We start from the raw sequence: 12,943 nt of genomic DNA, 5'->3' as shown, positions 1-12,943 counted from the left end.
ATGCTGCAGTCCATCAGAGAAGAGCTGATGCTTGAGGGCAGTCCATGGGCATGCATTTGGATCACCAAATTGTGAACACAGTACCCTACCTTAGCAGGTACACAGAAACATGTACATGTGTGCAGAAGCATTATGGCCTCACTATGATATGGTTTGTATCCCCACCAAAGCATTAAGAAACATGATGCTTTTAAGATCACACAAAAATTCAAGGAAACAATTCAGAGATCAGATAAAAACATGATTAGATTCCATGCTAGGTAAGTTTTATATTGGGGATTCTTTGAACAATAAACGATGCATGATTTATTATATTGATTGATACAGTGATTGTCTGGTTTATTTTACTTAGTCAAATAAACAGATTAGAGATAAATGAGCTTCTGAGATGTCTAACTGCTAAAACTTGTTAAACAGTACAGCATAAGGTTCCATTCTCTGGGGTTTTAACTCCGTATGCTTCACTGTAAAACAGTTTATTTGTTATTGGACATTTCTACTCACTGCAGATATGCATAACTCCACTAACAGAATAAACAAATATGTCATCTCGCTGACATTATTATTTTGAGTATTGTAATACTGTCTTTCAAGAGAACAGCATATTTAGACAGTAAAGAAATGTCAACGCCAGTGATAGAAAGTATTTCTTTTTAATGAGAACCCATCAAATCAAAACACAGTATGTACTTTTTTTCACAATTATTTTGAATCTCTTGATTCATTATGTAATATTTTTGCTGGACAATGTTTTATTGAGTTTATTCCACTTGTGGGTTTTTCTGGAAGAGATACTCTGCCTGTAAAAAAGATAAAAATGCATCTAGTTAAAAAGACATCTGAAATGATAGCTAAATCATCCATCAAACATAGCATCTTAACCACTAATCCAAATAATTAAAATAAGTTCATTACAATATCAAACATTTTAGTCCAGAACAAATGGTACGTTTATGTTTTGTATTTAGTGTAAGATTTCCAGTAAGTATATACATCTTATGAAAGCACAAGCTCTGAGTGTGCTGCAAATTTCTCAACTATCTTAATTATTCTTAGCATGGGAAATCAGCAAGGCTGTACTCTCACTTTCCATCATAAGCTTTTTGATGAAATCAAGTTCTAAAGTCACAGCACAAATAAATGTCCATTTCTGTACATCCATGACACTAAACAGATAACCTGCAGAGTTGTTCAGCACAGACACATTTTACAACATAAGCATGCATTAGTTTCCAAGTCACAAACTGGATTTGATGTCACAATAAATGTTAATTATGTAAAGTTTTGCAAACTTCAGTAACCTTTCAAGATACTTCATACTCATAGTTGCATTTCTGTTGACCCATTTGTGAACTTGATTCATATGAGACAATTATGCCCATGCTACATGACAGATAAGAAATTTACAAAAATATGAAAATTAAGACAGTCTGCATTACTAAATATATTAACAAAACCTAATATCGCTCTTTGTTTGTTTGTGTCTTTCGGCTTTTTCCCGGTTAGGGGTCGCCACAGCGGAACTCTGGTCCGCTAATGATTGCTAGTGGATTTTTACGTACCGGGTTACCAGCCCTGATGCACAACCTTCATCGAAGGCACGCCCCATTCACGTATGCCTCCACACAGAAGACGCTCTAGCTGAGAATCGAACGGGACAACGTCTTGCTAGGAGGCGACAACGCTACCGCAGCACCACCACCACAGTACTAAAACCTAACATCGCTCTACATGACTAAAAAGGCATCATGTATTACCATCAGTTGCATTGTCCATCACATGGCTTCTAAAAGTATATATTTCATTAGGCTGTAATTAGCATGGTTTTAATGCCCACAGACATCACTCAGTTGGCCCAACAGGAAAACCTGGTAGTGTCTTCAGAGTTCAGTAAGTTAAACTAGCATGTCTTAGATTGTAATACGTGCGTTGTCATCCACCAAATCAAAGGCAAATTCTTTTTCATTATCCTTAACTAGTGCAACAGTGATAGAGTAGTATACAGTGGAGAAAAACATGTTTACATACTGACCTCCATCAAACTGTACACAGCATGGGGTCTATGTGGCGGTGGCAGAAAGAGTGAAGATATGGCTTTATATACCAATTTTGCAGGTATACAGATCTATAATGTTTGCAGCATTTCTACCATCAACATTTTAATTATTCCCTACTCGAATTTAGCTATTTTCAATTTAAGTTTAATAGTCTTAATTTAATTTAGTATGAAATCACATAATATTAGTGTGAAATGTACAAGTATGCTTATTATACTCATTTATTACTTTAATGATATATAGGTGCTGCAGGAAGTCATACCATAACTCTAGGCAATGAATAATAAATATAAAATCAGTGAAAGAAATGTAATGGCAGAATTATATAAAAACATATACTGAAAATGCGTGTACAATTACAAGGAATGGAAGGCAACATGTCTTAGTTATTTACTTCATCACTTCAAATTCATATTGGCTATAGCAGTACATCCACTGCAAAGAACTGGTTACTTAACATCAGTGGTCAAAAAGGTTATAATCAAACTGAATGTGTAGATGTTAAAACCACTAGCAAATGAATTCCTCTTACCAATGTATTATGAAAGTATGAAAATATGTTTAACATTTACATGTGTACTTCATTCTGACTTTACAAGTATCGACTTACTATGAGAGAAATTGAGCCAGCAGATATGTAAGTAATTACACAAATCTGATTAGGTATTGCCATTACAAGAGCATTTATTTTCGTGTATAATCATGAGCCCTTTAAGCTTAGCTGTGTATATCTGATGTCACAGAATTCCTTTTATCAACAAGTAATATATTTGAGTATTTAAGGGTAGCAACATTAAAGAATTTATTTCCCCTCTCATATTTGGCCTGGGAAAGTATACTTTTATGAAGAAATCATCATAGGTGTAAACTGCTGATTACCTTTCATTTTATCCTTTCCATAAAGTTTCACTCATTTGATCGTCAAGCATTGCTCAAAGGGGAAAAAAAGTTTACTACTCTCCATCAGAGCCCTGTTTGCTTTGTATCCCAAAGGTGCTAGCAGCAAGGAACATATGTAAGGGAGTGGCTAACCTTGTTCTAGATTAGAATTCATATGCTAGTAAATTAACTTCCTGAAAATAAACTGCATCCCCCACCCTAGAGTCTCCTAATGAGGAACAGCTCAGATGGTAAGTTCGGCACACACTTAGTATCAGCATACTCATACAGACTTCTGCTCCAACACAGCACGTAATACCTTTAAACACAAACCAAGTAACAGAAAACATGGAAACTAACATTTGAGGCAGAAGGGTTGATAGATGCATCAAAAGACAAGTAAAGAGCATATGAACTTAGGAATAATACTACAAAAGCAAACAAAGGGACCATAAGATACTAGCCGTATGCAACTTTAAGTAGACAGACTGAAAAGTTATCACTTTACTTTACAAGCCTTAGTTGTGCTCACCTCCCAAATAGTACCACAGTGTAAGCAAACTTACCATGACAGTAGATGACTGAATGGATTACTGCTGCAGTCAGATGGTCAGCTTCCAAAGCTTAAGGGCATCTTCCACATGTCCAGACCATATGAGTACAGGTACTTGACTAACATTTACAGAACTTTAAATCAATTATTTACACACTCATTTCTCACATTCATACTAAAAATATTTATAAGTTATTAACACAAAAGAACTTAACTAAACAGTTCTATTTTTCTTCATTCTTTTTTTCTTTTCTATCTACCCTCTATCCCCACCCTTTCTTCTACAACCATCACCTTATGCCAGCTATTACATTATCATCTTCCATTTTCTTGCTGTATAACAAATTCTCACATCTTTTTTCCACAGCAGCCATATTGTCATACATAGTACTTTACCTTTTTCCACAGCAGCCATCAGCCATATTGTCATAGATAGTACTTTACCTTTTTCCACAGCAGCCATCAGCCATATTGTCATAGATAGTACTTTACCTTTTTCCACAGCAGCCATATTGTCATAGATAGTACTTTACCTTTTTCCACAGCAGCCATATTGTCATAGATAGTACTTTACCACGTGTATCAATATCACATTTCTTTACTTTATCATACTTCCCATATAATATCATATTCATATTCATACATATAAAACCTTCTATATTCATTTTTAAACCTTCCTCAAAATTATTTATACTTTTTGCAATCCAAAACAGTGTTTTGTTGTTTCTTCTTTACTACAGGCAACACATGTTCTTTCCTCCATCACCTTGTACTTTGTTCCCTTTCACCAGTAAGTTGTCTAATAAAATTCTCCACAAAAAATACTTTGCTTCCTAAAAAATGTCAGTCCTTTTTCTTCCTTTTATTGTCTTTTCTCATCTTCTTTTAATTTCTTCAATGGGTTCACCAAAAACATTTTTTTCTAAAATCATCTTATGCCATTCTTTTTCTTTTCCCATCAACCTCACTTACTTTTAACCTTCATATTTTCATTTTTTGTCAAATTCCTTTTCTTCCATCCTACCCTCCTTTTTTTTATTTTCCCTGCCTTTTCTTCCCACACATTTTTATATTTTTTCATATAGCATCTTGCATATTATTTCTTTCTGTCTTGCTTTTTCCTTTCTCATTACCCAAAATAAATGCATAGATGCTAAATGCACCACTGGATTTTTTTAATTCAAACCACCTTCTGTTTTATTATAAATTATCTCTGTTCTCACCAGTTTCAGCTTTGAGCCCCCAAATTAACTTAAAAAATCTCTAATAACTTTTTTCCGTTCGAGTGGAAACCAGATACACTCCTCTTGTTTTTTTTTTTTTTTGTATAATTAGAGCTAAATCATTTGTATATGTCATATACATCAGTGATATAACATTTCCATCCATCTGATATCTTGCCACCCTCATTTCAAGCGAGCATGTCTGTACCACTGCATCCATTACTAATACAAATAAGACATACTCATTGGGTATCCATGTTTTATTCTTCTCTTGATACTTATTTTTTCCCATTCAGTCATTTATCATAACTTGCACCCAAGAATTTTCATAATATTTCTTTATTATATTAATATTTTTTCTCTTTTGCCATATGCCTCTAAAATCCGCAGCATTGTTTCCTTGCATACTTTATCAAATGCTTTTTCTACAGTCTTGCTTCTTTATTTTCTTTCAGTATCATTTCATTTCTACTACTTCTTTCACTGCAATGATCATTTCTTTCACCTCTCTTCCTTTTATACCATAAATCCATTCTCCTATTACTTCATCCAGTACTTTCAATATCCTTTTTGTGCTATTTTATTTTATAGTCAGTATTCCCTAGTTTCTTTCATCTCTTTCCATATAAATTTCATCTATCCACTACATACATCTTCTTCCATTATACCTTTCTTCATCCATTCATTTAACAGATTAAAAAAATTATCTTTCATCTTTATTCATTTCCTTATAATACTCATATGTTACGCCATCTAAGCATGGCACTGATTCATTCTTACCTTCTTTTATTGCCTTCTCTATTTCTTCTATTATTAAATTTTCTTAAACAATCCTTATGTTTTCAGACTTTTCCCTTTCCATTCTTCTTGTCCATCTATTTCTTCTTATTCATATATTTTCTCTACAAATTTGTCTACCACCTCCATAATATATTCTTGTTTGTATTTTATATTTTCTTTGCTGTCTAAGATCAAAGCCATCCATCCTTCTCTCATTTTACTTCTTTTCCTAAATAAAGGGAGACCTCCTATGTCCTTTCTTCTAGAAACATTGTTTGCCAATGTAACACCCTTTTTACTATTTATATATTCTTTTCATGCATCTGTTCTTTTTTTTCTATTCCCCTTATTTTATAACTTCCTTTTTCTCTTTCTCATAATTCTATTAAATTTATTTATATTTAATTCTTCTTTCTTTCTTCTGCTTCTAAATATATTTTTATACACTACCCACCACTGTGTCCATTTTTTATAAAATTGTCTCATTCTCATATGATCTTTCCATAATATTTCTTTTTCTATCATTTTTCCTCCTTTTTAAACTCTACAGTTAATTTCTTTATCCCTTTTCCCTTCTATTCTAGCCTATACTGCTCTATGATCTGTAAACTCTAGCATCTGTTCTCCCAGTTATTTCTTTCATGTATTTACAGTAGACTGGTGAATCTATTTCAGTTTTAAAACTTCCCCTTTTATATGTCCATTTTCTATAGTTTCCTACTTTTAAATCGCCGCATACTAATTCCGTAACATCTTAATATCCTGTGTTATTTTTCACTTTTTCTTTTTCAGCTTACAGTTAAAATCTCCTACCATCATTACTGACACTTACTAATGCATTTTTTTCATTTCTTCAAACTGTTTTCTCTCTATTGTATTAGTATATGCATAAATCATTATTAGTCTGATATATTTTGCCTCATTCTCATATCTCATATCACTACCCTTCCTGGTATGACTACTGTTAAATCTAAAATTATTTCTTCATTTTTTTGTAGGAATTCCTATTCCAGAGCATCTAATTTCCTACTGACCAAGCAGTACTGCCCTCTCATACTGCCTGTATTCTTTTCCTATTTAATTCTTTCTTACACCTATTTTTATTTTTTTACATGATTTCATCACCACCAAATCCCTTAAATCATTTCTAATCATACATTCTGAGTTCTTAGTTCAGCTACACAGCTAAATACAAGCATTTCTCTCTGAAAAACTATTCTTTCTGCTAACCAAAAAAAAAAAAAAAACTTGAAAATTGCTCGCACATCTTTAGTTCTTAGCTCAATCACACAGGTACAGTTTCAGCATGGATCTCAGACTGTACCATTGTGAATTTGTTTAGGGACACTGGATTATTCACTTACAGTTTATAGTAGATTGCTGTCATAGGTTCATTGGTATGAACTAGGCTATTGACCCTAGGGCCTATATAAGCCTAGCCAAAAAGGTACCCTGGCTTTCGCCACCCAAGAAAATTATTTTCCTGTGCCCCTGTTGAGCAGAGCTACAGAGGTGATCCTCGGGGTGAATTTCCTATTTCCCATCCAACCATCAAGATTTCTCTTGAAGAGTACTAATGAGGAGCTTTGTTTGATATAGATAGGTAGTTTGCTCCAGAGTATGGGAAGTCTCTGGGACAGGAATCTATCCGTACTTGTTATTGTCATACTTGTTATTGTCCACTGTCTTATAATAGTAGTTAGAGTGCATTATTCTATCATAGAACCCATGTATACAACCTTAAACAATATTTATTATTGCACATGACTGTCTGTCTTTTTTCTCTCTCTCACGTAATTGATAATACTTTTTCTGCTGCTCCCCCTAGCCAAATTTGGTTTGTTCCCCTCCTCTCTGTAAACTTTCCTGCACTCAGCTTGTTTGCTGTGGCACTGTAACTGTCTGAGGATAACTCACCTGCAGATTCATAGTATTTTGCTGTACTTTGAAGCAGCTCTACTGACTGCAGTCTGATGGAGTAACATAACCTTTGTGCTTCCAAAGCATGTTTTAGACTATTGTTCCTATTACAGAACACTGAGAGCATAACAGATAAGGACTCCTTCTGCAGGTTTTGGAGCCGTTTACCACTATGGTTCCTCCCAATCCCCCAGCCACCCCTCATGGCATTACATTTATAGGACCTGTTTCCCCAACCAGAACTCCATCTACATTCTGCATACCCTGGGCACAATAATACACATACATCACATTGTACACATAGTACACATCATGGGCAGGGTACTAAGGGAATGTGCGACGGAACTGGCTCCAGTACTTAATGACATCTTCAACACCTCACTCCATCTAGCCAGTGTTCTGAAATGCTTCAAGGAGATGACTATCATTCCTCTACCCAAGAAACCACAGCCAACAACTCTGAATGATTACCGGCCAGTTAATTTAACCTTGATGGTAATGAAGTGCCTGGAGAGGCTGGTCAAAGATCATATAGCCTCAATCTTACCTGTGACACTGGACACACTGCAATTCACATACAGGACAAACCGCAGTACAGGGGTGCCATCTCACTAACTCTCCATGAAACACTGAACCACTTAGAAGGCAAAAACTGCTATGCCAGAAATGCTTTCCATCAATTTCAGTTCTGCCTTCAACACTGTCATCCCTCAGAATCCGATATCGAAGCTACTTCAACTGGGCATAGACTCTCATTTATCTAATTGGATTCTGAGCTTCCTTACTGAAAGGTCTCAAAAGGTTTTTGTGCGAGACAACAGTTCCGGAATCATCATCCTAAATACAGGAGTACCGGTGTGTCTTAAGCCCTCTCCTTTTCACTCTGCTAAAACATACCAGCATGGCCAGACATGAGACGAATAGGATCATCAAATTTGTGGACAGCACCACTGTTATAGGCATGGTCAAAGACAGAGAGGAGGAGGCCTACAGGAATAAGATTGATCAACTACTGGTCTGCTGTGACAACAACAATCTAGCACTGAATGTCAGCAAGACAAAGGAGATGATTGTTGATTTCAAAAGATCTCAAGTACCACACAAACCTCTAGTGATGAAAGGGGTGACAGTGGAAAGGGTCAAGAGTACAAAGTTCTTGGGGGTTCAGATCATGGAGAACTTATCCCAGTCAGTCCATGTATCCAGCACAGTCAAAAAAGCTCAGCAATGCTTACACTTTCTATGGAAACTTAGGAAGGCAAAATTACCAAGCTCCATACTTCAGACCTTGTATAGGGGCACAATTGAAAGTGTCCTGACCAACAGCATTACAGTCTGGTATGGCAGCTGTAACAATCTGGAATGGAAGGCTATCAAGAGAGTGTAAGGTCAGCAGAAAGAATCATTGGCACCTCCCTTACACCTCTGGATAATCTCCAGTGATCCACCGCATCCTGCAAATTATCTGTACACTCACCTCAGGCAGGAGATACAGAAGCCTGCATTGTAAGACCACCAGACTAAATAACAGTTTATTTCTGCTCTCCATTACACTGCTGAACTCTTGGGAAAAACGAACCATGAATCTTTCGAAACACTCAACCACTTCTGTTACATAACTAGCCTATCAAGTGGCTTATTTTATGAATGTGCAATAACCAAGTGCAATACTAAGGTAGCTCACATACCACACTGAAAGACTGTAAAGTGCAATATACAAACTGCAATAATTCAATCTAATCATAGATATGCTGCTATTGTTTCAATTTTACTTTGACAATATTACCTTCAGATTGTTCCTTTGTCTTTCTTGTCTCCTGTATGAGGATGGGTGTGGGTCACTGCTGTCCAACTTTACTTACTAATTACTACTTATTAAATTTCTACAGTGATATTTTATTAATTTTCTCTGTTTATATATGCAACTGTTTCCTGCATTGAGAACGAAGCACTGTAATTTTATTCAGTTACACTGCTGTGTAGTTCTGAATGACAATAAAGTTTTCTTTGACTTTGACATGTACCTCTAAACTATCAGTCTGCATGTAAGCACTCCAACTTGCTTCTCTTAAATATTACTGCATCCTTAGTCTTTCTGTTTTATCAACATACAAATTGCCATACATCACTCAATCTTGCAGACATTTCTCCCATTATCTGCTTCACTTCTAACTGTTCAAGTCACACCACTTCCCACTAATCACTTCCAGTATATACAATGACTCACCCAATCTTTACTTCAAATTTAAATTACTTAACCCTTACACCTACAGCACCAAAATAAAATTAATTATTACAGTTAAACCAAAACAAGCTTATGAAACGTATCCATCTTTCTCTCTCATACCATGCTGTGGAGATATTCAGCCCAACTCCAGCCCCTCCTTCCAGCCTGACTCCCCAGTAATCCCCAAAGCTTATCCCAAGCCAAGCACCCCTTCCTACTCAGCCTATCCTTCAAAAATCTGGGCCACACCACCATCACAACTCAATCCATCTACCTCAAACACACGCAAACAGATTACATTTATTTCCTTAAATACTAATAGTATCTATAATAAAATTTCAGAGGTCCATGCCTGGATATCTCACAATAATGAACTCAACCACCATGGCAGGAATAGACATAAAAAATTTACTAAAACAAAAAGGAAATAAATGTATAAAAGTGGTAAGCGCTTTTGTGGCAAGTAGCTGATTCTTCAGACCATGCAATGATAAAGTGATGCTGGTGTGTATATTGCTGGAACTTATTTTAGAGAATACTGTGTTTTTATTTGAGCAAGAGTTTTAACTTCAGCACACTGGTGTAGCAATGGGTATAGTCTGTGCTAATAATTATGTAAACTTAGTATTGCCACAGTGGGAACATGATTATATCTATATCTATGGTAGTAATCCTTTTATTCAGAACATTATCTATTATGGACGCTTTCTTGATCACATGTTTTTGGTCTGGAAAGGTACATTGGATAGCATTTCCTCTTTTGTGAATTACCTACATAATACTACTACTTTTTTTACATTTTTCTTGTAATTATTCCAAGACTATTGAGTTCCTAGATGTCACAGTCAGTAAGGATGCCTTGGGGCATGTTGCTATAAAGATTTATATAAAACCCTGTAAAAAGAAGTAACATCCTACATTAGAGTAGCATGCACCCCAGACATGTAACTATGAATGTAGTTAAAGGTCAGCTCCTACGAACAATGAGACTCCTTAATGAGGATAATACTCCAGTAGAGGCATTGGGTGCAGTATCCAAGGATTTTATTGCCAAAGGTTATTCCTGTATGGAGGTTCGGAAGGCTGTTAATGAAATAAGTTCACTTAGAAACACTGGTGCTAAACCTTTTTTTGAATGATATTTTGGCTCCCCACCCTGCTACACCTACTTCTTGTCCTCATGTTGTATTTACATACTCTAGCAATAAAGGCATCATTTATGATATAGTGAAGATGGAAATGTTAAAATGATGTTAGGCTCTGAACCTAAGTTTTCATTTCGTAATGACAGATCATTGAAACAAATCATTCAAATTGCACAGGTACATTTCCATGCAAGTCCTGTAATGCTTGCAAGTTTATTTGAATTACAAATTTTATTGGGCATCCATTATTTAATTATAATATCTTTTTTGAGTTTATGCTGATTGCAGAACATCTAATGTAGTATATTATGCCAAGTGTCAAGCATGCAACTGTTTTTACGTTGGAAACACAAATCATTTGTTTAAGGAAAGGATACTAGAGGATGTGGGCTATATTTGCAATAGTAAATCAACTAATGCTTTAGTGAAGCATGTTTTTGATTCTGGACCTCAACGCTGATTTAAGTTTACTGTTTTAGAAGTGGTTAATGACAGTATAAGAGTAGAGAACCTTAAAAATAGAACTGAATGTTCTGAGCTTAGCTGTATTGTGTGTTTAAAAGCAGCTTTCCCAGTCTGAATAATGCTCTTTTTATCAAGCTTATACTTCGAACACATGGTTTGATACATTAACATGATTGGCTAGGTTCTTATGAATGAAGTGCCTTTTTATGAATGGGCTTACAAATGAACATGATGTTTTTATAGTGAAACACATGATTTTATTCTTTTTTGATTTGTTGAGTAGAATTTTAAGTATGTGTGTCTTTTTATTATTACATGGTCTGAAGAAGTGGCTACTTGCCGTGAAAGTGCTTAACATTTTTATATGTTTGATATTTCCTTTTTGTTTTATTAAAAGTTTTATGCCTATCCCTGCCATGCTGGTCAAGTTTGTTTTCGTAAAGTTCTGATATATTCCTTTAACAATTCGACCTCTACCTGCAAGCCAATTTTCTATTTTTATTTTTACAGCTCTCACAATAAACCAGATATTCTTGTCTTAACTGGAACATGGCTTAAACCTCATACACTTGACTCTGAAATTTCACAGCCTGGTTATAATATCAAATGGCAAATAGAACTAAAAAAAAGTGGTGGAGTACCTTTACTATACCCTGATGATCTTGAAATCATAACCTTGACTCAGAAATTTCACTGCCTGGTTATAATATCAAAAGGGCTCATAGAACTCAAAAAAAGTGGTGGAGTAGCTTTACTATACCATGACAATCTTGAAATTATAACCTCTAATAAACCTATTCCCAAATTCCAAAACATAGACCTCATCATCCCCATCTTAAACTTAAATAACCATAAACAACTATATATCGTACCACTTTATATTCCCCCAAGCAAGAATGCTACAACCATGGAAACATCCTAAACTGAATCACACATACAATTTCTAATGAAAAGTTAATCCTAGGTGATGCTAATTTTGATTGGCAGATTATCTCCAGAAAATGCCCATCCAAGTAGCCTCAACCTATTTGGCTTCACTCAACTCATTTCCTCCCCCACACATTCTAACCATCCAAAAAAACTTTTGCTCAATTCTCGACTGGATATTGGTGTCTGGTTCCAGTGGTAGCCTCTATGATTCCATTGGTGACCACCTCCATGTATATGCAACTATTCTTGATACCCATCATGTCAAACATCATTTACTTTGAACTTCCTGTAACCTCACTAATTTTAACCCTGATATATTTAATATAATCCTAAGCTCCTTTAACTGGTCTGTCCTGACAAATATTCCACTTGATGAAGCTGTTCGCAAATTTAATACACTTTCCCTAAAAAACTCAATAGTCTGGCTTCAACCTGAACAAAATGAGTAAATAATAACCATAGATCTGTCTAAAGCCTACAACACTTTAAATAATTACATAACTGCACTAAGAGACAGATTAATGCAGACAAGAAAAACTACTACACTAAATCAGTGTGCCAACCCTAAAATTCTGGTCTTCTATTAATAATGTACTCCATCTTGGAACAACAACCACGTCTAATCCTGCCCCAAACAACAATCCCTCTGAAATAGCTGCTATTAAAAGACATTTTACAGAAAGCATTAAAGCCCTTACTAAAAATTTTACACCTAAAATTTCTGACATGCCCTCTCCTTAGAGAGCAAACGCCTTTTCTTTCAT

General features: G+C 35.3%; 1 protein-coding gene across 1 annotated transcript in view; it reads right to left on the bottom strand.

Annotated features, from left to right (window-relative positions):
• Positions 1–637: 637 nt before the first annotated feature.
• The window catches only part of AK7 (adenylate kinase 7), a 1,289,119-nt gene continuing 1,276,813 nt past the window's right edge, over positions 638–12,943 (bottom strand). The window contains exon 18 of the mRNA XM_044074647.1: positions 638–800. Coding sequence (XP_043930582.1) covers positions 762–800 — 39 coding nt within the window. The 3' untranslated portion in view covers positions 638–761. The remainder of the gene's footprint in view (positions 801–12,943) is intronic.

The sequence above is a fragment of the Protopterus annectens genome, chromosome 6.part0 (genome assembly GCF_019279795.1).
Source record: "Protopterus annectens isolate FY-2018-M chromosome 6.part0, PAN1.0, whole genome shotgun sequence".
Classification (NCBI taxonomy): Eukaryota; Metazoa; Chordata; order Ceratodontiformes; family Protopteridae; genus Protopterus; species Protopterus annectens.
Note: the sequence above shows the minus strand (reverse complement) of the source record. Positions and strands in the feature narration are given on the sequence as shown.